This window comes from Pipistrellus hanaki (genome assembly GCF_964339955.1).
Source record: "Pipistrellus hanaki genome assembly, chromosome: 14".
NCBI classification, from domain to species: domain Eukaryota; kingdom Metazoa; phylum Chordata; class Mammalia; order Chiroptera; family Vespertilionidae; genus Pipistrellus; species Pipistrellus hanaki.
This window is the reverse complement of record NC_140516.1, coordinates 39,531,290-39,556,976: the sequence shown is the minus strand read 5'-3', so window position 1 is coordinate 39,556,976 and position 25,687 is coordinate 39,531,290. Positions and strand designations below refer to the sequence as shown.

General features: G+C 50.2%; 1 protein-coding gene across 2 annotated transcripts in view; it reads right to left on the bottom strand.

Annotated features, from left to right (window-relative positions):
* SUFU (SUFU negative regulator of hedgehog signaling) overlaps positions 1-25,687 on the bottom strand; it is an 88,931-nt gene that overhangs the window by 12,124 nt on the left and 51,120 nt on the right. Inside the window, exons 5-10 of one of the 2 annotated variants that reach the window (XM_084903872.1) lie at positions 25,166-25,251; positions 24,841-24,913; positions 21,183-21,336; positions 19,769-19,880; positions 5,484-5,618; positions 3,335-3,473 (exon numbers count right to left, since the gene is read on the bottom strand). In XM_084903872.1, the coding sequence (XP_084759998.1) occupies positions 3,335-3,473; positions 5,484-5,618; positions 19,769-19,880; positions 21,183-21,336; positions 24,841-24,913; positions 25,166-25,251 (699 nt within the window). Of the gene's footprint in view, positions 1-3,334; positions 3,474-5,483; positions 5,619-19,768; positions 19,881-21,182; positions 21,340-24,840; positions 24,914-25,165; positions 25,252-25,687 lie in introns of both variants that reach the window. The other variant, XM_084903873.1, reaches the window with a different exon arrangement.

Here is a 25,687-nt window from a genome sequence, read left to right as displayed (position 1 = left end):
TTGGTGATGTGACCCCTACATAACCTCTGGGGCCGACTTCCTCCCCTTCGATCATCCTGGCTGGGGACGGATGAATGACTTAGCTCTGGGCCCGGCTCCTGCTCACAGCACTAACAGCATGGTGATGACAGACTCAAGGGAGAGGGCTTGTTCAAGCCACCAAGACCAAGAATTCTGGGGGAAGGCAGGCAGGAGAGGAGGCTGGCAGGCCTCTCCCCAGGTCTGAAGACCTGCCTGCCCAGCTCCAGAGTTAGTCAATAGGCTTTTCCATCTCGATGAGGGTGAAAACAGCAGGATGGGAGGGCAGAGGGAGTCAAGGTGTCCACCTCTGGAAATGGAGAAGCCTAGGAACTGGAGCAGTATTCTGCCTCTCCAGCTCCTCCGGGAAGCCAGGCTCATCCCGCGCTCACCCTGGGGTTGCCATGACCCTGCCTTTCTGTGCTGCTGGGGCCTGACGTTCGTGGGGCTGGAGAGACGGGGAGAAAAGCAGCATGGAGAACAGGTGCAGGCCCAGATTTCCTCACTTTCTGCCTTTTTCTCTCAGCCTCTCCTTTGTCACTCTCCTCCCATGTGGGGTGTCTTTGCCATGCCTTTCCCCCAAGAGATAACAGGCCTGGGCTGGTAGCCAGAACAAGGTGCCAAGGCTGGAAATGAAGGCTTCCAAGACTGTTGAAGGCTGATGCAAGAAGTCATCCAGCCCCTCCCAATTCAGCGGGGACCAACAGGAAGGTTCAAGTAGCAGCCAAGAAAAAAGTCTGGGTCTCTTGCCCTTACTGGTGACAAGCCTAATCCCAGGCCCCGAGGAGGTCCTGCAGACTCCCGGGGAGACAACCAGCCTCAGAGGGAGACCTTCAGGCCCACAAGTAATTACAGGCCCAGGTTCCCACAAGCTAGGGAGCTGCCTATGACCACTGTGGCAAGACCCTAAAGGAAGCAGGCTGGCAGTCAGATGCAGAAAATGCTGACTGCTTGGATGGGGAGGAGGGCTGCTGTAGGTGTTGGTTCTATGGTGAGGACCAGCTGGGGGCAGGGCAGAAGGTTTCCCAGGACTTTCTGGAAAGGGCCTGAGAAACCCCTTGGTAAGTGAGGGTGTGTGCTTGGAGAGTGAGGCCCTAGCCAGCTTTCCTGGGAGCTCCCCTGTGAGTTGGCCCCTGTGGTGGACCACACTAATGAGCCCATAACACAGGCCTTTGATTAAGCAGCTCCCAGCACAGCAACTTTATTGAAACATGCTGAAGCCAGCGGCTGGTTCCCACTGCTCCCGGTTCCCCAGGCAACAGTGAACGGGAGGGGACATGTGCAGGGGAGAAGCAGAGCCCTAGTACTGAAGCTCACTGAGGGGCTGCAGGCGAGGCGAGGGGAGCGGAAGTGGGCTGAAATGCCAGAGCTGGGGATAGGAGGCTTGGGAACTAGAGTTGGGTCCAGAACTTTAGGGGAACTGATGGGCAACATGGCATCTGCTCAGTCCTTGGGAGCTCAAGGTCCCCAGGCTTGTAAGAATTGGAGATGCTGACCACCCCTCCTCAGGGCAGGAAGATTTTCCCGGGGGAGGTGGGACTCCAACAACAGGCTCAGAACTGAGGACGTAAACTGTATCGGGGGATTTCTTTTTGAGTTCTGGGAGGCCCCAGGCTCTACTTTCCCAAGAAACTGCATGAACCTCCAATATACACTAATGTTATCTGTCAGCACTCGGTCATCTACTGGGAATGAAGCCCTGTGAGCTCTCAGGGGATGGGGTCTCCTGCATGGTCTCCACCTTCCCCCTCTTGACTGGCTCTGCCCAGGCAAGAGGCCTGCTCCCACCTGCTGTCCACAGAGGCAGCCTGGGGCCCGGGACACCGCTGGGGGTGGGGTGTGGAGGCCCTTCCACTTGTACTAAGCTCACTTCAAATGTTATACTTCAGAGCTTTTGCTACAGTAACTATCAACACCACACGGACAGAAATCTAATGTTACCAAGAGGGACTTTTAAAATGTATTTATAACTTTATGGTTCAAAGTAATTTTGTTATGAAACAATATAATAACAACAGTGGAAAAAGGCAAGATAATTTATGGAGCACAATATCCCTAAAGCACCAGCCTCCACTTCTACCTTGGCCGAGTCTGGGGAGTGTGGTTGGTGTCCCTTGTCTGCTGTTTGTTTTAATTAAGGGTTAGTATTTTGGGGGAGGGGAAAAGAGTGCCGGCCTAAAGGAGGAGAAATTCAGCTGCAAGACAACACACACATGCAAACAAAAAGCACGCCCACATTAACAGTGTAGTATATGCTTCACAGACCCTCCCCCATCCCACCCCAGACCGTGTTAAACCCACAAACTCTCTTCTCCTCTCCTGTAATCTCACCCCCACCCCAAACAAGGCAGGCCACCTTTTGGATTAGGGTCAGAGTCCCTTTCTTGATACTCCGGAGAGAGGTAAGGCAGAGTGTCCCTCTTCCCACACCCCAACAAACAACAACAAACAAGGATGTTGTTCCTCTAGTACAGTGGTCAGCAAACTCATTAGTCCACAGAGCCAAATATCAACATTATAACAACTGAAATTTCTTTTGAGAGACAAATTTTTTAAACATAAACTTCTTCTAACACCACTTCTTCATAACAGACTCGCCCAGGCTGTGGTCTTTTGTGGAAGAGCCACATTCAAGGGGCTAAAGAGCCGCATGTGGCTCGTGAGCCGCAGTTTGCCCACCACGGGTCTAGTACACCTGGACTGGACCAAGTACCTATGAGGCCTGAAACAGGTGGGGTCTGGAAGGGGGCCTGTAGCTGTCAGCCCAGCACCTCGTCTGGCAGTGGCACTGAAGCTGTGCTCCAGCCAGAAGAGCAAAGGAGAACAAGCCAACAGGTTTCTGTGCAGAGAAGCTGGTCTCCATCCGGAGGAATGGGAGAGCCACTGGATGAGGGGAGGGAGAGGCTCTGCCTGCCGAGGCCTGCCCATCCCAGCTCCGGGTCCACAGGCCCATTTTCTAGGAATTCTGGTGGAATTTCCACAGGAACTCGAGAGTGGCCCCCACACGCCCTCCATTCTACTTCACCCTTGGTTTCCCCAGGGTGCAGAGCACACCCTAAAACCTGGATTTCCATGGCAAACAGAACTACCAATGGCCAGGGCCCAGAGAGTTATCACTCTGTCTCAGGTGATAGGGGAGAGGCCAGGAAGGGCTCTGGAGCTGACGGACAGGCAGCAGCAGCCACACTCCACGGGGCTTCTCATACCCAGCCCTCAGGAAGGAGCCACTGAGAGCTGCCAAGGGAGGAGAGGGAGGGGACGGGGGCTGGTAGAGCCCGGAGAAAGGAGGTGGGAGGAAGAAAAAGAGCCTTCTCACTTGTAACCAGGGTCCATGAGCCGCGTAAGGGTGCTCCTCAGTGGCAAAGGCACCTTCCACTCCCGTGGAGACGAATGTGATGGCCATGTCACCTGTGATACTTTTATAGGTAAAGTGCCGTCCATGCAGGAGCCTGCCCCTGGGGGTGGGAACAGGAAGACAGTGAGCAGCAGGCCTGGCCGAGGCTCAGGGATTGGGGGCTCTGCTCCCTGGGACAGGATGCCTGGCACATGCCCTCCTGAAGGCCCACCAGTCCAGGGGGACTGTAACTACACATGTTCATCTCAACACCTTCCAAGAGAAGCCTCTCACAATTTCTCTCATGGCGTTCTTCCAAAGCGCTCAAAGCTAGCAGAGACACTAGAGCAGCATTCAGAGGGCCTCGGGGGAAGTCAAGTCCGCCTCCTTCATGTCCTGGTGAGGCCAGAGAGGGCAGTCAGCAGTGCACCCTGGGTCATGCCCAGAGCTGAGGTGGGGTGGGTGGGTCATGGCCCCTTTGTTTAGAGGATGGGGGGTGAAGTAGTTCCTAATTTCCCACGCTCCTGGATGATGGTGGAGTGCCTTCAGAGCACAAGCCCTATGCCCAGAACCTCCCACCAGCTTGCCCCTCCCATCAGATTTAAATGATAGCCCCCTCATCTAGGGAAAATGATGAATAACAGACTGATGAACAAGAACAGCATTGATCAGACTGTCGGACCTCAGAGGGAAGGTAGGAGAGGGTGGGGATAAGGGAGAGAGATCAACCAAAGGACTTGTGTGCATGCATATGAGCCTAACCAGTGGTCATGGACAACAGAGGAGTGGGGGCATGCGTGGGGAGGGGTTTGGGATGGGAATGGGGGGAATGATGACAAATATGTGATACCTTAATCATAAAGTAATTTAAAAAAAAAAATAAATGACTAGCCCCAAAGGGAGAAGCCCATTTTTAATGTGAAAGAAAGAAAGAAAGAAAGAAAGAAAGAAAGAAAGAAAGAGAAAGAGAGAGAGAGAAAGCTGAAGCCAAGTGGGGTCACTCTGAGGGAGCACAAGAAGTCACTGTTAATCCCCAGTCTGGAAATACATCTGGGGGAGGGGCAGGCAGGCAGGAGCAACCAGTGGGGCAAAGATGCCAGTCAGCAAAGGAGGCAAAGCTGCTCTTCGCTTTCTCAGGCTGCCCCAGATTAACCCTTTACTAATCGAAAGGCCCTGAGCCTGGCTGAGGAAGCTGGGGAGGAAATCCTGGGGTCCTAGCTTTGGGGAGGGGGGGACCCTGCCAGCCGCCATTGGTCCTGCCGACTAACTATCTCTGCGCTGCTAACCAGGGTGGCTGGCCCAGCCTGTCACCACCCAAGCTCCCTCCCCAGGCTCCAGGGACAGGGTGGAGGGTCCAAACCAGTGCAGATCTGGTTCTAAGCCCGCATCTTTGGCCAACACACTATATAAACTTTGTTTATGTCACAGTGACTTGTTCTTCCCTCTGATGGCAGCAGGAGCTTTTGGGGCTCCTTCTTCCCCTGTCCTTCTTCCTTGCTACTGATGTTTCGAATTAGTCTTGTTGCCTTCCCTGCAATGAACGGAGGGTGGAACCCCAGAAAGCTGTGGAGGAAGCCGGCTGCAACAGATTCCGCCCAGTGCAGCATCCCCAGGCGGAGAGCTGAACTCCGGACACGGGCTGGGCTTCTGGCACTGTGGACAGTAGCAGAAGGGACACAGCTGGGCTTCCTGGCCCCTCGAGGAGTCTGCTGGACTTGTCACTGGGTTTGAAGAGCTGCGTGTTTTACATGGGAAAAGCAGCAAGCAGGAGGAAGCAGAGTCCAATCCACCAGAGCCCTGCCCTACTACGCCAGTGCTCTGGGGACCCTGCCACCCCTAACTCTGGGTTTGGGGGAGGGCAGGGGCATCTGAGATGCCCTGTGTCACTGAGCCCCCTCCCCTCCTAAGGGAACAGGCTGAGGGACACTTCTCTGGACAAAGGAGAGATCTTCAGCACAGTGGGGGCTACTGGACGGTTCGGAGTCCGCAGGCTCCCGACAGGCTTCCATGGAGCTGCCTGACTGGTGCTCCTCCCTGGTCCCAGCTCCAGGGAGGTGTGGGGGGTGGGGGGGAGATGGCAAGCACAGGCACAGTGGCTCCTGAGGCCGAGTTGGGTGCTGTGAGCTCTCACCTTAGGCAGAGAGGGATGAGGGCTCCTGACTCCTGGTTGAATTTCAGATGGACGCTCTCGAGTTGCCGCGTGCGGATCAGCTCGTGGGGGATAATGGCTGTGGAGCTGTCGCTCTCCAGGCTGTCTTTGCGGCTCCTGTGAAGCAAGCACAGGCACAGGCTCTGACCACAGGGCGGAACAAGATGGGCATCTCCCAGGCCAGAATCCTGAACGACGACAATGGCAGTGATTGACGGTAATGATAACAACAGCCACCACTCCGTAAGAACCTGCCCAGCCAAGATTTGGAAGCAGCCAAAGCCTCCATCAGTAGGTGAGGGGATAAAAAAGCTGTGGCACATTTATATAATGGAGTACTAGTCTGCTGCAAAAAGGAAAAAATGTTACCCTTTTGCAACAGCAGGGATGGATCTGGAGAACGTTATGCTAAATGAAATAAGCCAGTCAGAGAAAGACAAGTACCATATGATTTCACTCATGTGGAAGTTACTGAACAAAAGAACTACCAAGTAAAACAGAGACAGACTCAGAGAGAGCAGGCAGACAGCTCTGGGTGGGGAGGGGGTGCTGGGGGTTGACGAAGGGATTGAGCAAAAAAGGGAACCAAAAGAATGAGAACTCATGGACATGGACAACAGTGTGGTGACTGCAGGTGGTGGGGAGCAGGTGGAGGTGGAAGAGGGCATAGAAGGGATAAATGGTGATGGATAAAATATAAAAATTTTTTAATTAAAAAAAGAACTTGCTAAACAACCTTACAGCACCCCACAAGGTGGGCAGAACTGTTCTATCCCTTTACAGATAAGGAACTGAGGATCAGGGAGGTTAAGGAACTTGTCTAGGCCGCACAGCCAGGGAGTGTGAAGCTGGGCTGTGGTCGCAGACAGATCTGGTTCTGAAGCTCACATCTCTGGCCAGCACGCGGTATAAATGTTTGTGTCACGGTGACTTGTTTTTCCCTATGACGACAGCAGAAGCTTCTGGGGTTCTTCTTCTCTGACCCGGAGCCTCAGACTCCGAGTTCTCTGTGGTTACTAGAAACCCAGGAGACAGGCTCCAAGAGCTTCCTTCCAGCTGCTCTGAAAAGGCTCTAGGCTTACATACTTCTGCTGATGGCCAGGAGCTGCAGTGACATACACATCCTTCTCTAAGCAGGAAATGATGCAGTCCTCAGCGAGGGGTGGAAGCCAGGCCCTCAGGAGGCAGACCGTGAGCCTGGATGGGCTGCAGAGCCCTGTACAGACTCTGACTGTGGCCTTGGCTACAGTGAGCTGTCACTGCTGCCTCATACTCCCTCCTACCAACAGCCTGTCCCACAGCTAAGTCACGGGGGCCCGCCGCAATCTAAGATTTGCTTTTTCAAGTTCAGCTGCCCCTACTGAAATGCCTCAAATCTGCCTCAGCCAGAAATGAGGGTTACCCACTGATCCCATTCAAAAGGCCGGATCCTGGTTTGGGCAGTGACTCTCAGAACAATCCCCCAGTGTCCATCAAAATACTGGGTGAGAAGCTCTAGTTATTTATAATTCAAGTGGCCAAAGCCACCCAGGATGCCTGGGCCTGACAGGCGGAGAGCCAGTGAGGGGCAGGGCCAGCCTCCTCACATACTGGAAGGCTGAGCGCTGGGGTCTTCGGCCAGTGAGGCAGAGGACCTCCCCAGAGGGAGGTGTGAGGTCAGCAGGCTAAAGGCTGCAGGGTGACAGAGACTTATAAAAGCCCCTGAGGTAATGGGGACCCCCCACGAGCTGGGTGGACCCACCCCTGGATGTATGTGACTGCTCTTTCACCAAGCACTCCCTCCCCTTGGTTTCCCAAAGCCAATTCTGAAACTGCCCTTTGCTCTCGCTTCTCCTTTGACAAACCCTTTCACAAGACCTAAGGGGACAAACGCTCTGGCCAGAGGGTCACAGAATTTCAGCACTGGAAGGAAACTCAGGTTGTTTCATCTCCCTCTTTCCTTTACAAAATAGAGCCAGGACACTGGTCTGCAGCAGGCCAATGTGGGAGCCTAGGACCTTTGACCAGCGCTTTCCCTTATGTCCAGCTGCTAGGCCTCCTGCCTCCCTCCCCAGAAAGGAGAGCAACACCAAACATGGCCTCCTTCCCAGGCCCAGACAAGGGGGGGACTCAGCAGAGCTCTCCTGCCCCGAGCGCCTCCTCTGCTCCTGAGTTAGGAGACCAGAGATTTTCTGAGTCCTTGCATCAAACACCCCAGGTAGATTCTAGGCTAACCCTACTTTTACAGATGAGGAAACTGAGGCTCAGAGAGGTGAGGTGACAAGCCCAAGGTCACAGAGTGAGTTTAAGTGCAAGAGACAGGGCGTGGCTCTTACACTTGCTTCCCTGTGCGATCTCTGACTACCCTGGTGCACACTGACATATCATCGTGCTCCCTCCAGGAAGAGGCCGAGGCCTGGCTGCCAGGCAGGGCCCCAGAGCCTGCAGGGCCTGCTAGGAGGATCCGGGCCTCTCTGGCACAGGCAAAAATGCTGATGAATAGCAACTGGGAGTGGGGGTGGGAGGCTGGGAGAGAAGAATCAACAGCACACAGGACTAGAGACATCTCAAGCTGGAGGGAAAAATAAATTGTTGAAAGTCAGCTAAAGTCACCTTGGTAACTGCTACAACACACTCACCCTGAACGAGGACATCAAACCCAACTGCAAACAGCTTTAAAGAAATGGAAAAGAACTTAATCATCTGAAGAACTAATGTGACAAGTGCCCACATTTACACCTCCCACCAACCTTCAATCATTTGAAATCGTACTTTAATCTTTGAAGAGAAAAAAAATCGCAGAATGCTGGATGTGCAGTCCTGGAGCTCAGGTATTTCCGGCATGCTGCTTCAATGGAAATGCGGCTGCTCCGCACTCACGCAGGAGCCCAGCTTTTTGCTGATTTGTTTTTTCTGGACATCGATTCAGAAGCATGAATTATTTGTGTGGGCTGGGTGAGGTATTAAATCTGCAGCCGACACAGGTTTGCAATGTTTTGCATGGTTGTCAGCTTAATCTTAGTCATAAAAAAATAGGTAGTGTGCTCGCCAGCATGGCCTAATTTTTCAGCGGGGCTGTTTTCTCCTGGAGCTCGCAGTGGAGGGGAAGGCAGAGGTTAGGGGCTGGAAGGGAGAAGGGCTCCCAGGGAGGCATGGCCCACACCCCCTAGGACTGCTGGGATATGGAGCCAGGGGTGAAGGATGACAGAATGGCTAAAAGCATTGGTTCAGGCAAATGACTTAAACCTCTCCCTAAGCTTCCGTATCCTCTTGATGGAAATAAATAACAATACTCCTTCTTTATAGGATTAAATGAGATGACCCAAGCTAAGCACCTAACAGAGTCTGGGATGTATTAGGCGCTCAAAATATATCTGGAATGCATTACCAGGATGTTAGTGGCTGCCTCTAGAAGTCTATCTGCTCCTCCTGCAAGAAGCTGACAGCTTAATACAGACCGTTTGCCTTTTCCCTGGGCCCATATTCCATCTGCTTCTGGCCAAGTCAGCCCCCCTTTCTGAGCAAAGGCCTTGCCCTGAGCTTGAGAGAGGGGGCTTCTGAGATGGGGCTGGAAAGGGGCCCTGGGAAGGCCCAACTACAGGCCAATGAAAACCCTTGAGGCCTCCCTCCTGCATCTGCCTTCCTGTAGTTCTCACCCACTCATCGTCAAGATGCCCAGGAAGTTTAATCCACCCTCATGACCGCCTTTCAAATCCCTAAAGCCGCTCTCGCTGCCCATTAACAATTTCTCTTTTCCAGAATTTGTGGCCTCAACTTCCAATTATATTTTAAAGACAAGGTTCTGGTATCTTCCTTCCATCCACATCTCTCTCCTATGAATTCACTCTAGCGCATAAAGCCAGAGTGTCGTGTCCAGAAGTGAAAGGTTGTGTGTGGAAATAAATATACAATGAGGCCTAACCAGTGCAGATTACAGAGGGACTATGAACTTTCTTGTGCAGGATATTTTATTTCTCTTAAAACTGTCATCAAATTGTCTATTCCTTGTAACCTTATCGCACTGCCAACTCATACTGCACTCCCCTGTGCTGCACTGAGACCTCTTCACCCCCATCTTGTGGGTCCTGTGGAGTTTTTGGGGCTAAGAGCAGAACTCCGCACTATCTGGCTAGTGTTTTAAGCAGCTCGGATATTCCTGAAAACTGACTCTGGCATTCATCATATCAGCTCTCCCTTCTGACTTCACATCACTCTACAAAGCTGATAAACTGCCATCAATGTTCTCATCCCAGGCTTTGACTAACAGTGAACATGACAGGGCCAGGCAAACAGGCTGATAGACTGACATCAGTACCCTTGGGTATGCTCACTCAACCAACTATAAACCAACCCAACCATCCCATCACCAAGCCCCTCCCCCTCCTGGATGCTCTGTGGACATTTCTCTGTCTTGCCAACAATGATAGCAGAGGGCATTCTCAAAATGTCTTACTAAACCCCACCTATAAAAGCTCCACAGTACTTTCTTTGTCTACCAGGTAGAAATAAGTAACTTATTTCTAAAAAGGCACTGAGGATGGCCTGGCAGGTCTGACCGTTCGTGAGCCCCTGCTGACTCTCGGGGCAGTTTCCCGTACGGAGTGTTCACAGCCTACTTGCTGAATAATCTGGTCCAGAATTTTCCCCGACTTGACACCAAGCTCACTTGTCTAGAGAGTCAAGATACTTTTTGCTTTCAGTATGCCCATACCTCTCTCCCATCCCCTCAAAGATTTCTGACTTCAGCCTCCTGAATTTCATCTGCCAATTTGCCTGGGATTCTGGGGCACAATACATGTGGACCAGGAGATTTGAAATCATGGCTTTGATCCTCCTATGCCTGTGTGATCACCTTCCTGATCTGACAACCATTCTTTTTGAAATGGAAGCATAAGAGAACTTGAGTAAATTTTGCCTCCTTTCTGCCACTGATTAACTTTACTCTGCCCAAAAAGGAGTACGTTTTCCTTCTTGCTGTTGTTCCAAACAGAAGTATAAAAACTGAAGTCATTTTTGCTGGTCAAAACACTTTTGCAAGACTCAGTTCTTAAATATCAGCTTTTCTTGACCCTGTTCCTTAAAGTCTGTGTTGCTATAACATACTTCTCCTTCCAGCTTTTGCTCAAAAATTTTTTAAAAAATTGAGTTATATAAATTATTTTTTGCACATCTATACTGGTCTCTGGAAGTATTCAACCTCCTTTTAATTTTCAAGGGACTATTTACAATAATAAGACTAAGAGGCACTTTTTTTTTTGAGTGCAGACTATGGTGCAGGTCCTATGCTAAACCCTTTAAATACTTTGATTTCCATACAACCCTATTATTTCCCCCATTTTACAGATGAACTGAAACTCAGAGACTTAAATAACTAACCCAGGGTCACACGCTGAGCAAATAAAGGGCTGAAGCAAAATCCCCAGGTTCCTGACGCCAGCTAAAAATGTAACCACAATATTACTCCTTAAGAACCTCCCAACCCTTTGAGTGGTCTTTCTTCTGGGGGTTTCAAGACCATGAAGACACATCTATTTTTTCCCCTGAACTCTTAAAAGAACTGCTTCCTAGAAAGTCAGGGCAGGGCTTCCCAATGGGTATTTGATGGAATTTTAATTTAAGAGAAGCTTCTAGAAAAGCAGATGTGGCAAGGGCTGAATGTAATATGCTGCATCTCAGATTAGAGACTCATAAAATGTTGGCATTTTGAAGACTCTGAGGAGGGATATAGAAAGCAAGCAAACTGGTTTCATTTTGTGTGAGTCTGTATCTTTGAGAACTCCCTTTTCACTGAACATCCAACAAAACCCCCTAACAGGCTGTGGGGGCCCTCCCCCTGGAGACCACTGACCAGCAGGCACTGCTCTGCCCAACATGCTTTCTCCCAAGGCCCTGTCACTTCTACGCCATCAGCCTCTTCGCTGGTCAGAATTAGGTGCACAGACGAGTGTCCCTCATCATTTCCTTTACCCCAAGACAGACACTCCTAGGAGGCCTGCTGGATGGTTAAACACTACTCAGCTCTCAGCTGATGCCAGGGAAGCTGAAGTTCCTCTGCATGACCAGGGCTTGCCTTGGCACCAACTTTGTGATTTTTTTCCTGAAAAGTGTCATCCTTCCTTTTCCCCGGGTAGGGCAAGCCATAACAGCTACTATAATAGCATTTCTTTAACTTTTTTTTTTTTAATATAAAGGTTAAAGAGTCAAATAGTTCTGTAAGTAAGGTTCATTACAGTAGTCAGCAATCTTCCCACTATCCCCTCCTCAGAAACAACCACTTTCATCTGTAAGCTGATTCTTTTGGGATTTTCCTCAATATTTCTAATATGCTTTATTTCTAATTCTGGGTATTCCCTTTCAGGCTTCCCAATATGGAAGATGAGCTTTTAGTACTCTTCCATCCCCACACCCCACCTTCCCATCTTCTCAAGATAAGTGTATGGTGATCTTGTTTGAGTCATTACTAAGTATTTACATTGTTATACGATACTGAATGCTGTTAACAACTGAGTCATGTAGTATATTTTGATTACTCTTCCTTTCTGATGTAATTTTTCTTGGATTTACTGTCTTGGTTTTCAATGTGTTTATTACAAATTGAATTCTAAACTAACTACCAATGGTCTACAGATTCTCCTAAGAGATTCAAATACATCAAGTATTTGTCAACTAGAGGCCCAGAGCATGAAAGTCACGCACGAGAGGTGGGGGGTGTCCCGCAGCCCAGCCCGAACCCTTTCCAATCTGGGACCCCTCAAGGGATGTCCGACTGCCCATTTAGGCCCGATCCTACCAGACATCCCTTTCACAATCTAGGACTGCTGGCTCCCAACTGCTCACCTGCCTGCATTCCTGATTGCCCCTAATCACTTCTACCTGCCAGCCTGATCACCCCCTAACCACTCCCCGGCCAGCCTGATTGATGCCTAACAGCTCCCCATCCAGCCTGATTGCCCCTAACTGCCATCCCCTGCCGGCCTGGTCACCCTAACTTCCCTCCCCTGAAGGCTTGATTGCCCCCAGCTGCCCTCCCTGGCAGGCCTGGTACTTCCCGATTGCCCTCCCCTGCTTGCCTGATCACCCACAACTGCCCTCACCTGCTGACCTGGTCCCTCCCACCTGCCCTTCCCTGCTGGCCATCTTGTGGTGGCCATCTTGTGTCCACATGGGGGTATCCATCTCTGACCACATGGGGGCAGCCATCTTGTGTGTTGGAGTGATGGTCAATTTGCGTATTACTCTTTTATTAGATAGGATATTATCTTCTTAGAGATATTTCTTTGGAGGGTCCTCCCAAACTGCTCCAGTCTGAACTGGCTGCCTTCTATTCTTGCAACACAGCTGTCATCATGGGACCACTCTTCACCTTCACCCTGGGGGCCCTCTTGTCTCTTTCTTGTTGGATCCCATTTCCTGTACCTTCTCCCCACTCATTCCAATGAAGCACATACTCCAGCATCTTTTTTTTTTTTAGTCTCTTTCTCTCAGCCAAATGGCCCCTCTCTTCTAACCTGCCACCCTCTTGGGTTTCAGGCAAACTAAAATACCACATTTACTCTGTGCATTGGTATGTAGACTTCCATGGCCTTCTTTCCAGATATTTTTTCCTGGGACTTGGCAGGCAGTTACCCCACGTTTATCCTCTTTTTTTTTTTTTTTTTTAATATATTTTATTGATTTTATACAGAGAGGAAGGGAGAGAGATAGAGAGTTAGAAACATCGATGAGAGAGAGTCATCGATCAGCTGCCTCTTGCACACCCCCTACTGGGGATATGGCCGCAACCGAGGTACATGCCCTTGACCGGAATCGAACCCGGGACCCTTCAGTCCCCAAGCCGACGCTCTATCCATTGAGCCAAACCGGTCCTGGCATGTTTATCCTCTTTTACAGGCAATATCCAGTGGTGAAGAGGCCTGGATCTGGAGTCAAACAACCCAACATTCAAATCTTGGCTCTGACCCTTATTCCCAGTTTATTGACCCTGGGTGAATTATATAATTCAGCTAGGCCTCCATGCTCTAATTTATAAAGTGAGGACAACAACACAGGGCCTGGCACATGGCAATACTCAATAAAAACTGCCTGCTTGGCCACAGAAACCTAGTTAGCCTAGGATTCCTCCTGTATTGGGAACACCAAGCGGAGATTGGTGAGATAGCTTAGAGGCACACCTTGGTAATTCAGGAATTGATCTAAATCTTTCCATTCATTTCCCTTTTACCACCTGTCTATATAACACATTCTATATTTACACTTCACACTGCATAAGGTGACTTTTTACATATCCAAAAATACCATCTCCTTCCAGTGTTAAGATAAGGCTCCTGATCTCTAGTGCTGTATAGTTTACAGTACATGCTTCTGTTCACCCTACCCACACTCTACACACCGACAGACCCTTATCCATTTTCTTCACCGTGGTCTCTTCAGATTGAAAAGTCTCAATTCTTCCACTTTAATCCCAGGATACTGGTTATATTCTTTCAAAGGCAGCAGGCGTGGGAACTTGAGAAGCCTAACCACCAAGGCTCCTTTTAGCCACAATCCCAGTCCCATGACAGTGGTGACGTACACACGAGCCACACGACTTGGGGCCTTCTCCTTGGGTTTGCCCAGAGTGGGAACCAGGGCATCAGGGTTGGCAACTATTCAGAAGTGAAGTGGGTTTGGCCTGCTGAGCCCAGCCCAGGCTCTGGATTCTGTGTGTAGCCTGGGAGATTATTCCTTTTGCTTTCAGACTGCTGACGAAAGCTCTGAACTTTCCAGAGAAAGAACTGCTTGTAGACCTGTCTTCAGGGCGGGACTAGAACAGGGTATGGGTGGGGATGAGGGCACCAGCTCACCTCCCCTCCACAATTACTGTTAAGCAAAAGGCTCAACCTGGTCATTCTGAGAAATTCTCTGATGGGGACAAGACCAGTAGTAAAAGGCAGGGAATTGGTAAACCAATAACCAAATGATAAGAAGCAGTCTTTTCACTGTGAATATTCCAAGTATGGAATGTGATAACAGAACAATGGGACACAGTGTAGCTAAAGACAGAGGGAGAAAACTTCTATTAAGGGACTCCTTAACTAATAGTCAACTCTTTTTAAAAAAATATATATATTTTATTGATTTTTTACAGAGAGGAGGAAAGAGGGATAGAGATCTAGAAACGTCAATGAGAGAGAAACATCAATCAGCTGCCTCTTGCACACTCCCTACCGGAGATGTGCCCGCAACCAATGTACATGCCCTTGACCGGAATCTAACCCGGGACCTTTCAGTCCGCAGACCGACGCTCTACCACTGAGCCAAACCGGTTTCAGCCAATAGTCAACTCTTATGGGCACCAAAGACCTCCATCCCAGCCTGGGCTCTGACTTGGGTGGGCAAATAGGACCCCTGCTTTCCTGAAGGAGCCCACTCTAGCCAGAGCCCTTGGCTTCCCATTCTGTGAGACACTGAGTCATTTCCTCTCTCCAGCTCTCACCTTTGAGCCTTCCTTTTCCCTTCTCTGGAGAAGTGACTCACTGCTGAAGTGTTGGGTGACAATGAATATCAAGGATGGGCGATAAAAATACTCCCGATTGTGCAACTTGAAGATGAGGGGATGTATTTTGGATGGGGAATTCAATGGGCTGGCCATGAACTCGAGGCTGGGGAGTCAACAATGAGTATGGCTTCATCTCTTCGGGGAAGCGGAGCAGAGAATGGAGTTCAAACAAATTCACTGAGCCGGATTTGCTGTGGAGCACCTAGTTTTACCCTTTCAAACATGTATTTCTGAGAAAGGCAAATAAAGCCAGGCACTCGGCACGACACATGTACATCACAGAGGCCGGGTCTGTTCTCCTCAGCTCTGCGGGGCCTGACAAAGACCCTGAGAACAGGCCTGTTTCTTTCTGGGTTTTTCTCTCCAGTGAAAAAACTATACTTCCCGAGCCTGGGAGGGATGAGGGAAGACAATGTGACAGATGCAGGCTCCTGGCTGGCCACTGCATTGATGCCACAGACCCCTTAGAACAGGGTTACTGAAGACCGCCCTGCGTGTGAGCAGCAATAGCAACAGCCCAGATGTTTTCCCAGATGGAAACTCACCTTCTTTCACCCAGCTCATTGGATGCAAACTAGATATTTCTCCTAATTATCATTCATGGCTTTGAGGATGAGCAAAACAAAACACATTTTTTTCCTAAAGGATGACTCCCTAGTCAGGTCACAAGCTATTCAAGATTCGGGAAGAGAGGCAGCAAGGTCACCCCACCCAGGAGGCCAAACAAATGGGAGCAGAAATACCCATAAAAGTGGAGAGAAATTTATGTGTGGGTATGTGTGTCCGTGCTGGAGGGAGGCTGCAGCTGAGAATGTCACAACAGAATTCGAAACTTTAATTCTTTGGGAAATTGAGGCAAAAAGGAAAAAAAACAAAAACCTTACACCTTAAAAACTATTTGTGCAAGTCCAGAAGACCAAGAAACTTGGATTAGCAAGGAAGGTTAGTTTGATTTTTAAAGGTGCCTCAACTACAAAGAGTTTTTCTCACAGTCAGGAACCTGTGTACACACACACCTGAGTCCCTCTCTGGAAGGATATTGACCCATAGGCTCCCGAGGGGTCCCCCCACCTCAGTGAGTCACTGGCAGAGGGAGGGGAGGGCCTGGAACACTGCTGCAGGTTCCCAGCATCAGAGTAAGTTAATAGAAACGCATATGATGCACTCCCCACATGATGCACCGGACACTCACATCCTCCGACACACTCACTGTAGGAGGCTGGGAGCTGAGGCCAGACTCGCAGAACTGTGTGTTTAACGGCAGCCTCAGACAGGGAAGACACCAGTGACTTTCCGCCCAGGTCCGTACAAGTATTGGCAGGCGCCGTCTCTAAGCCAGGCTCTCCTGAGTGGACAAAGGAACTATTTCTCATGCTTCCTAAACTCACTCGGGCAGGCAGTGGGAAGGAAGGTGCCAGCCAAGCCCAAGGAGGCTTTTCTCAACTGATCATCTTGGGGAAAGCCAGATATAAATTTCACGGCTGGAATGCAAGGGTTGTGAAATGCTGGAAGGAGCCCCAAAGAGGGCTAAGGACTCTCCTTTCCGGGAAGGCGGTGGGCGGAGTGAGGGATGGCAAGGGCTAGTGGGAGAGGAACAGGTTGCCCAGAGGGGCCTGCCTTTCTGGGAAGCAGGAAGTAAGGCCTCAAGGAAGAAAGAAAGAAAACTCTAACCTCTGAGGTGGTGGAGGGGCCACAGATAGGGTTGGTTTTGTTTCTGAGCATGAAGAAAAGGCTCTGTGTCAAAAAGTAGCTCTGGAATAAATGAGCCAATTATGACATAGACACAGCTCGCTATTTCTGGGATTTGGAAGCAGGAGCCTGACGGAATGTCCTCTCTAGGGTTAAATATGCAGAGTAAGCTTCTAACTCCAGGATTTAGCCTTGCCCTTGATGTTACGTGAAAGATTGCTATTTGTGCTCCAACTAGTTAGGTAAGAGCCATCAGTGAGGGTTACCACATCAGAGACACAGTCTTATGTGTCCCTCACAGGATCCCCAATCATGGGATGAGGAAGGTCACACTGTATGAATGGCTAAGCCTGCCATAAGCTCCACCCTTTTGTGACCGTGAGCAAGCTGTTCATTAGCCACTCTGTACCTCAGTTTCCTCATCTATAAGATTATCTATTTCATAGAGTGACTATGAGGATGAGCTAAATTCAGATGCCATAAAGCACTTGGAACAGCACTTGGCACATGTTAGTTGCTATTGAGGCATAAAAAGAGCAAGTACCTGATTCCCCAGGTAGGCCAGGGCCCAGCTGCCAATGTCCGGGCTCCATCAGCTCCTCTGACCTGCAGCTCCCGCAGGCCCCATTCAGACCCAGGAAGCCCATGCATCGGAATGCCCAGCCCAGAGAGCCTGACTGAAGGAAAATCAGACGTGCAGACACAATAAGGTCCGGGCTGGTTGCTCCCCGCCTCCTCCCAGGGAGGAGCAAACGCTGGTGCCAACACATTTGGGGTCGGCTTTCTCAGTTGCAAACCATGTGGTTTATCTGAAACGGGGTCAAGTCCCAGAGTGGGAAGCACAATATTACAACTGTGCTTGCTTATCTGAACCAAGTCCATCATCATTGATCATGAGATAATAGGAAGCCAGAGTCCTGAGAGACTGGAGGCGTGTGTTGGAAAATATTCTTGGCAAAGGAGGAGGAACCATTTCTCAACCAATTGTTAACAAATTAGTAACCAGCACTGAGAATCTCAGAGGAAAGGTTCCGATTCCCTCCAAACTGCAGATTCTGGCACTTGGGAGACATCACTGCGTACCTGAGCTGCAAGAAAGGGAGAGCCCAGAGGGCCAGCACCTCTGGTCTATTCCTACCCATCTCTCTGCCGCTCAGCCAACTCAGGTCAAGCGCTGGAGGCTGCAGCCTCTGTCTTGTGTCTACAGACAGCCCTCAGACCAGATCTGACGCCCACGGCCCAGTCTGAAGGAGCGGTATGTGTGCATCCAGAAACCCAAAGACTTGTGCTTCCTTGCAATGTCTGGGGGACATACCGCCCAGAAGTATACCCAAGACAGGAAGTGAGACCTCAGACCTGTATCAGCTATACAAGAGGGCAAGTGGGGTGTCTTCACAGGAGTCCCTGCCCTTCTGCCTAGAAAGCTGAACCTTCCAGAGCTGGAAGGGCCACCTGGGCTAAGACTGTCTGCAAACTATAGGCAATCTGTTTGAGCCTTTAAGCCTTAAAGTACCTCCAGGCCTATCACCAGGGCTTGGGGGCCCAGAAGCCAAGCTCAGGGCACAAGGAGTGTGGCCTAGGACAGGGTCCAGGTTCACAGGTGGAGAGGCTCCAGATGCCACACACCCCAGCCTGGCCATCTGCTGCTGCCAAGGGAAGATGACGGTGCCTCCAGCCAGCTACTTCAGGGTGAAAACTGCTCTGAGGCGGCAGTGGAGGCTTCTCCTGGCACTTGCTGAACAGCTCAGTTCTCATGGCTTCTGCATGGTGAGCCCTCTTGGGCAGGCCTGCCCCCAGAGCAACTCTCTCTGCTCCATAATCTGCTCCCAGCAGGTAGCACTAACCTTAACTAGCTAGGCCTCCCTGTTCCATCCCTGTCAGCTCCTTCCCTACTTGTTACAATTCTAGGTTGCCTTCAGGGTCCATAGCTCATGTTCTTCCTCCTCTGAGAAGCCCGCCTCCCTAACTACTCCTGATGATGCTGACTTGTCTTTTTTGCAGTGTATTAAACCACTACCACTCCTGGGGCTTGTGGATGAGCATCTGGAGCTAAAATAGAAAGAAGTAGGTATTTCTAAAAAATTGCAAAGACAGCCAGACTCACACCAATTAGTCAGTTAGTTAATTAATTAATTAATTAACTTGTTCGTGTGACCCTAAAAGAACCTTTAGCCCAGATGGACCCCTGGGTCTTGAGCCTGCCACACAGCAAGTGTGTAATAAAGACTTTTTAGAAGAAGGACAGATTACACTGGTCTTGCAGAAGCGAGCTGCTTCCTTTTTAGTTCAGAGCACAGCAACTTCCTCCCTGGCAGGCCAGGTTCCTGCTCTGGCCTGCCAGCTCCCAGGTATCCCCTGCCAGCAGCTATTCCCTAGAGCTGCCCTGGGACTAAGAGCAGAGGGGGGTGCCCAGCTCCAGCCCTACCCACCATTTGTCCCCTCTCAGAGGAAAAGAGGTCAGCAGGAAACGGATCTGACCTTGGGGTGGCCACAGTCTCTCCCAAGGGCTCTGGAGGCCCCTGGACAGGCAGCAGGGGCCTGCAAGGGACTTCCCTTCCCGGCCCTGGGCCCCATGGAAGGGAGGCAGGAAGAAGGGCCTCATAGCAGGCGTCCCGCATGGGGCTGGCCAGACAGTGAGGCCCCTGGGGTTGCAGCTATCAGCCGGAGACCAGGCTCCAGGAAGGAAGGAAGGGCAACTCTGGTCGAGGCTGAGATAAGGGGGAGCCGTGCTCAGCACAATGGGCTCCCACAAGGCTGGGAGGCCCCAACTCAGATTTTGCCCCAATTTGGCCTCCCGTCTGCTCACACAGCCCATATAAATATTTACTAATGTTTATAATCCTGCTCCGCTGGTCCCCTCTGAGGCCCTTTCCTATCTATGACCCACAGATCAGTATTCCCCAGACCCAGGGCCTGTCCAGCAAGGGCTATCTTTTAGCATTGTTCTCTTTCATGCAAGTCACAGAAACAGGCCCTTCAGGACAAAACTGTCCCCTTGTCCCAGCCCTGGGACATTGCTAACAGGTCCCAGTGCTAAGCCCCTCTGTGATAGGGAACTTACGGGGCCCGGTCATGGGTGAGGCCATTCTGCCGCTGAGGGTTGATTGGCGGAAGGACAGGTTTGCTGTTGATCTCAAGTCCTCTCCTCAGGGTCTCCCGGATCTGCTCCGTGTCTGCAACAACACCACTAAGTTGTCTGGTGGTTCTTTAGACTCTCACATCCCCCAACCGGCCCTAGAAACCCGGTTCTGTAGATATGCTGGCGAAAGGCCCCCATGAAGGCCTCCTGAGCCTGCTCTAGGCATCAGCTGTGCGATCTGAGTGGGTGCAAGGTGAGGACACAGGGCTGATAAAGCATTATGTTCTCAAAAAACTTTTGGTCTGAAGAAGCCATTCTTTTTTTCTTTTTTAATATATTTTACTGATTTTTTACAGAGAGGAAGAGAGAGGGATAGAGAGTTAAAAACTTCGATGAGAGGGAAATATCAATCAGCTGCCTCCTGCACCCCCCCCACTGGGGATGGCCCACAAACCAAGGTACATGCCCTTGACTAGAATCGAACCTTGGACCCTTCAGCCCACAGGCCGACGCTCTATCCACTGAGCCAAACTGGTTTCGGCTGTATACGTTCTCTTGAAACCTCCCGTGGGTTTGGCACACCATTAGAACTGGGTCGGATATTTGTGTTAGGGTTTTAAAATGTCCTTTATGGGAAGAAAATCTTTCGTAAGTGCTATCACATATGTAGGCATTTTATTCTTCAAAAAATGAAAAAAAGTGGAGGAATAGAAAAAAGAAGCAGAAAAAGAAGCTATATATTTGTAAATGGCTGCTTTTCTTTTGGAGTTAGTTCTGGATGCTCTTTACTAAATACCACAACTATTTCTATAGTCAAGAACAACGTGATGAGCTTCTAACGAGAGAGCCATATCCTCCTCTTCCATGGCCTCACCTGGAATATAGTGGGCACAGGGTTCCCTGTCCACAGCCCCTTGCACTGTATCTGCAGAGCAGTGGGGCAGGGAAATTTGCAAGCTGGCCTCACACTCGGGCCTCTCTTGTCTCAGGCAGGAGGCCAGAGTGACCCTCGATCTGGCATGGCTTTCAGGCCAGAGCTGGGCCCTGAGTCAATTCCATGGGTGACCGATGCTTGTTCTCTTGTACTTGGGTGGACTGTGGCCTTTTCCTGTAACTGTTCTATGGCTTCCACTCACCTCCCTGACCTCAGATTGCAAGGGATAAATCTAAAACACAATCGTCACTGCTGGTGGTACATTTGAAATACACACAAAGGGAACAGGAGAAATGGGTCAGCAACGCCCCCTTAATTCCACTGCTGGAAGACTTCGTATGCTGTTTAAGTCCTGCCAGGAAAAAACTATTGAGTGGGCTGTTTATGTCAGAGACCCATCCAACAGAGCCTGAAAGCCAGGCTTGGGGAAAGAGGAGGAGAAAGGCCGGTGAGAGCTCCTACCTTTGCCGGAGAGCCGCCGGGGCTGTGTGCCTATGCAGATGCTCCGGCTGTCTTCGTCGTCCTCAGGAGGCCGGCTCAGGTCATCCCAGGCACACTTGGCACTGACACCGCTTAGATTGGAGCCGTCCGTCTCGATGCCTTTGTCAACTCTCTCCTGCTTAGAAAGAACCAAAGAGCCAGAGTTCCTTCAGCGAACCGGTGGCCCAAGGTCAACACCACCTCTCCGGTGTTTACTGAGCCCTTGTAGGTGCTGAGCACGGGACAAGTGCTAGAAGAGCAGGACCTCTGGCTATTAACACACAGCCGTCTCTGCCAGCCAAGCCCTTCTCCAGGAGAACCAGGGATTAGGGGAAGCCAGGAAGAAGATAAATCCCAAGAGAAGCTTCTCTTCTATCATCAATCTTCAGTAAAAAACCCTTCACACCTGTTTCAATGCCTCAGCTCTGCTCAACCATGCGGCCTGTGTGGCTAATGTGGCAGAACCAGGAACTATTTCCCTGAGGAAAAGCAGTCCTTCCTCTCCTCCCATCGCCCAGGAAGAACCTCCTCAGTTGCTACTACAGAGAACAGGATGGAAGCTGGCACAGGTGGGAGAGGCCAGGACTCAGATCAACTTCTCCCGGCTCCACACCAGCAGTTTCCTCTTCTAACAGCAGGGGGTGTCGTCACAGTGAAGCACCGCCACAGAGCAGAAGGGCGGGACTTCCTGCACTGCTAACTTGTTCCACAAAAGACTTTGCATGACGTTTCCTTTCCGTTTCTTGGAATGAAATGGGTGCCTGGAGGTCAGTGACCATCTGCAGACCTCATCTGAGGCCCTTCTTTCGTGCAGGCCTTGGCACTGTTGAGTCCAAATACCCTCCAAATGGCCTTGCCAAATGGCCTTGAGGAAGAGTCATGCCCAAACACCCCACCCCTGGGTTTCTGGTAAAACATCGCTCTGTGATGTTGGGCTTTGGATTAAAGGTCATCTGGAAGGCTCTAATAATCTTGCTCATAAACAACCACGTGGGCCAAACAAAGCTCCTGAGTGAGATCCCCAGGCCTCACAGGCACCATCTGGCTGCTGCTGGGCCAGGAAGCCTCTCTGGGGAAGCACAAGGTAAGCTTACATACTAGTAAGGTCCTTTTTCTTGAGACCAGGCCTGGCTCTGTATGCCTCCCTCTCATCAATCACACTCTCCTCCTTTCCAGTGCTAGCACCGCATGGACAAAGTTGGGCTTCTGAGCAGAGACAGGGACAGGCTGAGGAAGGGAGCAGCTCTGTGCTCCAGGCAGGAGCATGTGGGCCCTAGTTTGCTCAGGGTAGAGTCTGACTTTTCCCCTCTTTCTAGCGGCCACCCTAAAGCCCCTTACTGAAGCAAAAAGCTAAGAATACCTCTTGGCTCAACTAGCCAAGACCACTTACTTTATAAGTAAAAAAGAGTTAATACCTAGAGAAGTTAAGGAACTTGTTTAGGCACACAGCTACCCAGTGGTAGAACTTGGAGCAAAGGAACAGGAGCCAACTCTAAAATGAACCACTTGCAAGCAGGCCCGACTGGCACACATGAGCACAAAGGAGTTCCCACTTGGCACAGAGTCACCAGGAAAAAAAGCTGGACTTTCTCATCAAGGGCTGCCTGCTTACTTTTATTATTATTATTATTATTATTTTTTTATATATATATATTTTTAATCACCACCTGAGGATATTTTTCCATTGATTACTGGAGAGAGGGAAAGAGAGAGAAACATCAATGTGAGAAAAGCACATCGATTAGTTGCCTTCTGCATGAGTCCTGACTAAGGGCCCAGGCCGGGGAGGAGTCTGCAACCGAGGTACATGCCCTTGACTGAGTCAAACCAGGGATCCTTCAGTCCGCAGGCCGATGCTTTGTCCACTGAGCCAAACCACCTAGGGCTGCCTGCTTACTTTTAAAGACCTCTAGGGTAGGGTGTCGAACTCAATCAGAGAAGGGCCAAAATCTAAAATCCAGCCTAAATCGCGGGCTGAATGGTTTACTGAACAGTCATAAACTGACAATGTCATAAACTGACAGCGGAGTGCAGTGATGACAGCGCGGTGCGGGCCACATTGCAAGGCCTGGCGGGCTGGATTTGGCCCGCGGGCCTTGTGTTTGACATATGTGCTCTAGGGCCTTGCCAGTGTGGCTCAGTGTTGAGTATTGACCTGTGAACCAGAAGAGTCACGGTTTGATTCCTAGTCAGGGTATATGCCCAGGTTGTGGGCTCCATCCCCCATGTGGTGCATGCAGGAGGCAGCCGATCAATGATTTTCTCATCACTGATGTTTCTTTCTCTCTCTTCCTTTCCCTTCCTCTCTAAATCAATAAAAATATATTAAAAAACAACCTCTTAGGTACTCTTGGTCCTGTTAGTTGGTTGAGGGGGGAGCCTAAAGATTAGGAAGAGAACTATTCTTGGCATGCAGGAAATGATAGGTTGCTTACCCTATTAGCTCAAAGGACTGGTTCTTTCTCAATCCTTGGCACTTGTGATAGGGGTAAAACAACAGCCCACAGTGTTCCACCATGCTGAATCCAGTGTGGCTATAGTACAAGGGTTTAGGGAAATATACCCTTGGTGGTTCCTTGTTCTTGCATAAGCAGAAGTTACAATGAAACCAAGTTTAAAGTACAGATTACAGAGGATCCTGGCAGCAATTTGAAAACTTCAGTGTTAAAGGCACTAGGAAAATAGAGGAGCATCATCTGTGAATGAGCAGGGTTTCTACCCAAGAACTCACAGGTCTGCAGTAAAGAACGCAGAGGGGCTGCTGGCTATGTGTCCACCTCTTCCCTGCCACCTCTTATCCCTCCTACAGGACATGTATAGTAACTCCTGACAGCTGCCTGTGTCCTACAAGATTTTCACAGAAGCAATGACCTGCAACTGGCTGGGGGAAAGTAGAGGCAGACACATGCCAGGCACATTATAGCTACCTGCTGCTCCTGCATCAGAAGTGACCAGTAAGAAAGGAAGTTATGCTCTATGTGGCTTCCAAAATTCACCTGCCTGCAAAAAAGAGTATTTCTTCTAAAAAATCAATGATGACATTGAAACTCTACAGCCAGGCCACATGAGTGGGCAACTGCAGGCCTGTGTGTATAAAGACTTCCTTTACACATCAAGAAATTCCAGCCTACCCAGGGAAGGAGCTTGGTATCTGACTGGTCAAGATGAAAATGTATCTAGAAAGGGGATAAGATCATTAGACCAATCAGGACTCCCCACTGCATCACCTATTCTGTCTGTTATAGGATTTGGTGACAGTGGTGGGATGGCTCCCAGAAAGAAAGTCTGTGTTCTTTATAGAAGGGGAATGTGGGAGGGTGAATACTGGGTAAGCTATATCCACTATTATTTAGTTGCTAGCGATCATATTTTTGAACGTCAGGTTTATTGATATGTGATTTGCATACAATAAAAGTATCCTTTTAAAATTCAAAAATACATGAGTCTGAGACCAGTTTTTCTGGTCTGAAATCTCTGCTCCCTTAAGCACTCTGCAGAATTCAGAGGACAAGTTCCAAATCATGCCATATGTCATTCACTCACAAATAAAGCTCCTTGTTTTCCCAGGATGAAAGCCAGTGTTATTTGGAAGAGGCCTAGGCACAGTGTGCTAGAAAGGTTTTCCTCACTCAAGACATACTTGCAGGTGTGGATCGATCTCAAATATGGTCTCTCCCCTCCGCATGTCAGTTATCAGCCAGGGGCCGCCAGCGCTGTGGATAAAGAAAGGGGGCAGGAGGGTCTGGGCTGGGCCTACAGCCTGCCCTGCTTGCTGCCCCAGGCCCAGAACACTCGTGGTTAGTGGTCGGGGGCCATCAGGGAGTGAGTTGTCAGGAAGCCCTGATGTGAAAAGCCAGTGACTGAACAGCAATGTAAGGGGAAGCCCACATGTGGGGGAAGAAGGGGGTCCCACCCCCAGGCCTGGGAAGCCAGGCACCCACCTCATAGGGAGGGGAGGTACTCACATGGGCACCATCCGCAGCAGCTCCAGGATACCCTGCCCATTCCACTGCTGGGCTGCATGGAGCTCCTCAGTGCAGACACCAACGATCTGAGACCCAGGGACAAGATACCATAGTGTGTTAAGGGCTAATCCTCCCACCAATCCAGAAGGTCAGCCACCCAGACTCTGTGTCACTTCAAGTGATGGGACTACAGGCTAGTGCATCTGAAATGGGATGGTTCCCTTAGGAGGAAATAGTTGCCTGGCCAGGGTATGGATGGGTCCACAGATGTAGCACTAATGGCTGATTTTTGCTCTGCTGTGATAGGTCAGGTTTCTGGTGACACAAAGTCAAGTCCTTGACTGCAGAGAAAATCAGGGTCCTGCCTACTCAGGATGTCCCTAGAAGTAGTGGAGGCCCTGGGATTATGGGGAATGTTCCTGCCCAATCTGGGATCATGGGGAATGTAAATAGATTTTGAAACTCTTCAAGCTCGAAACAACAACCAAAGGGCCCAGCAGATGGCAGAAGAGCTCCCTTCCT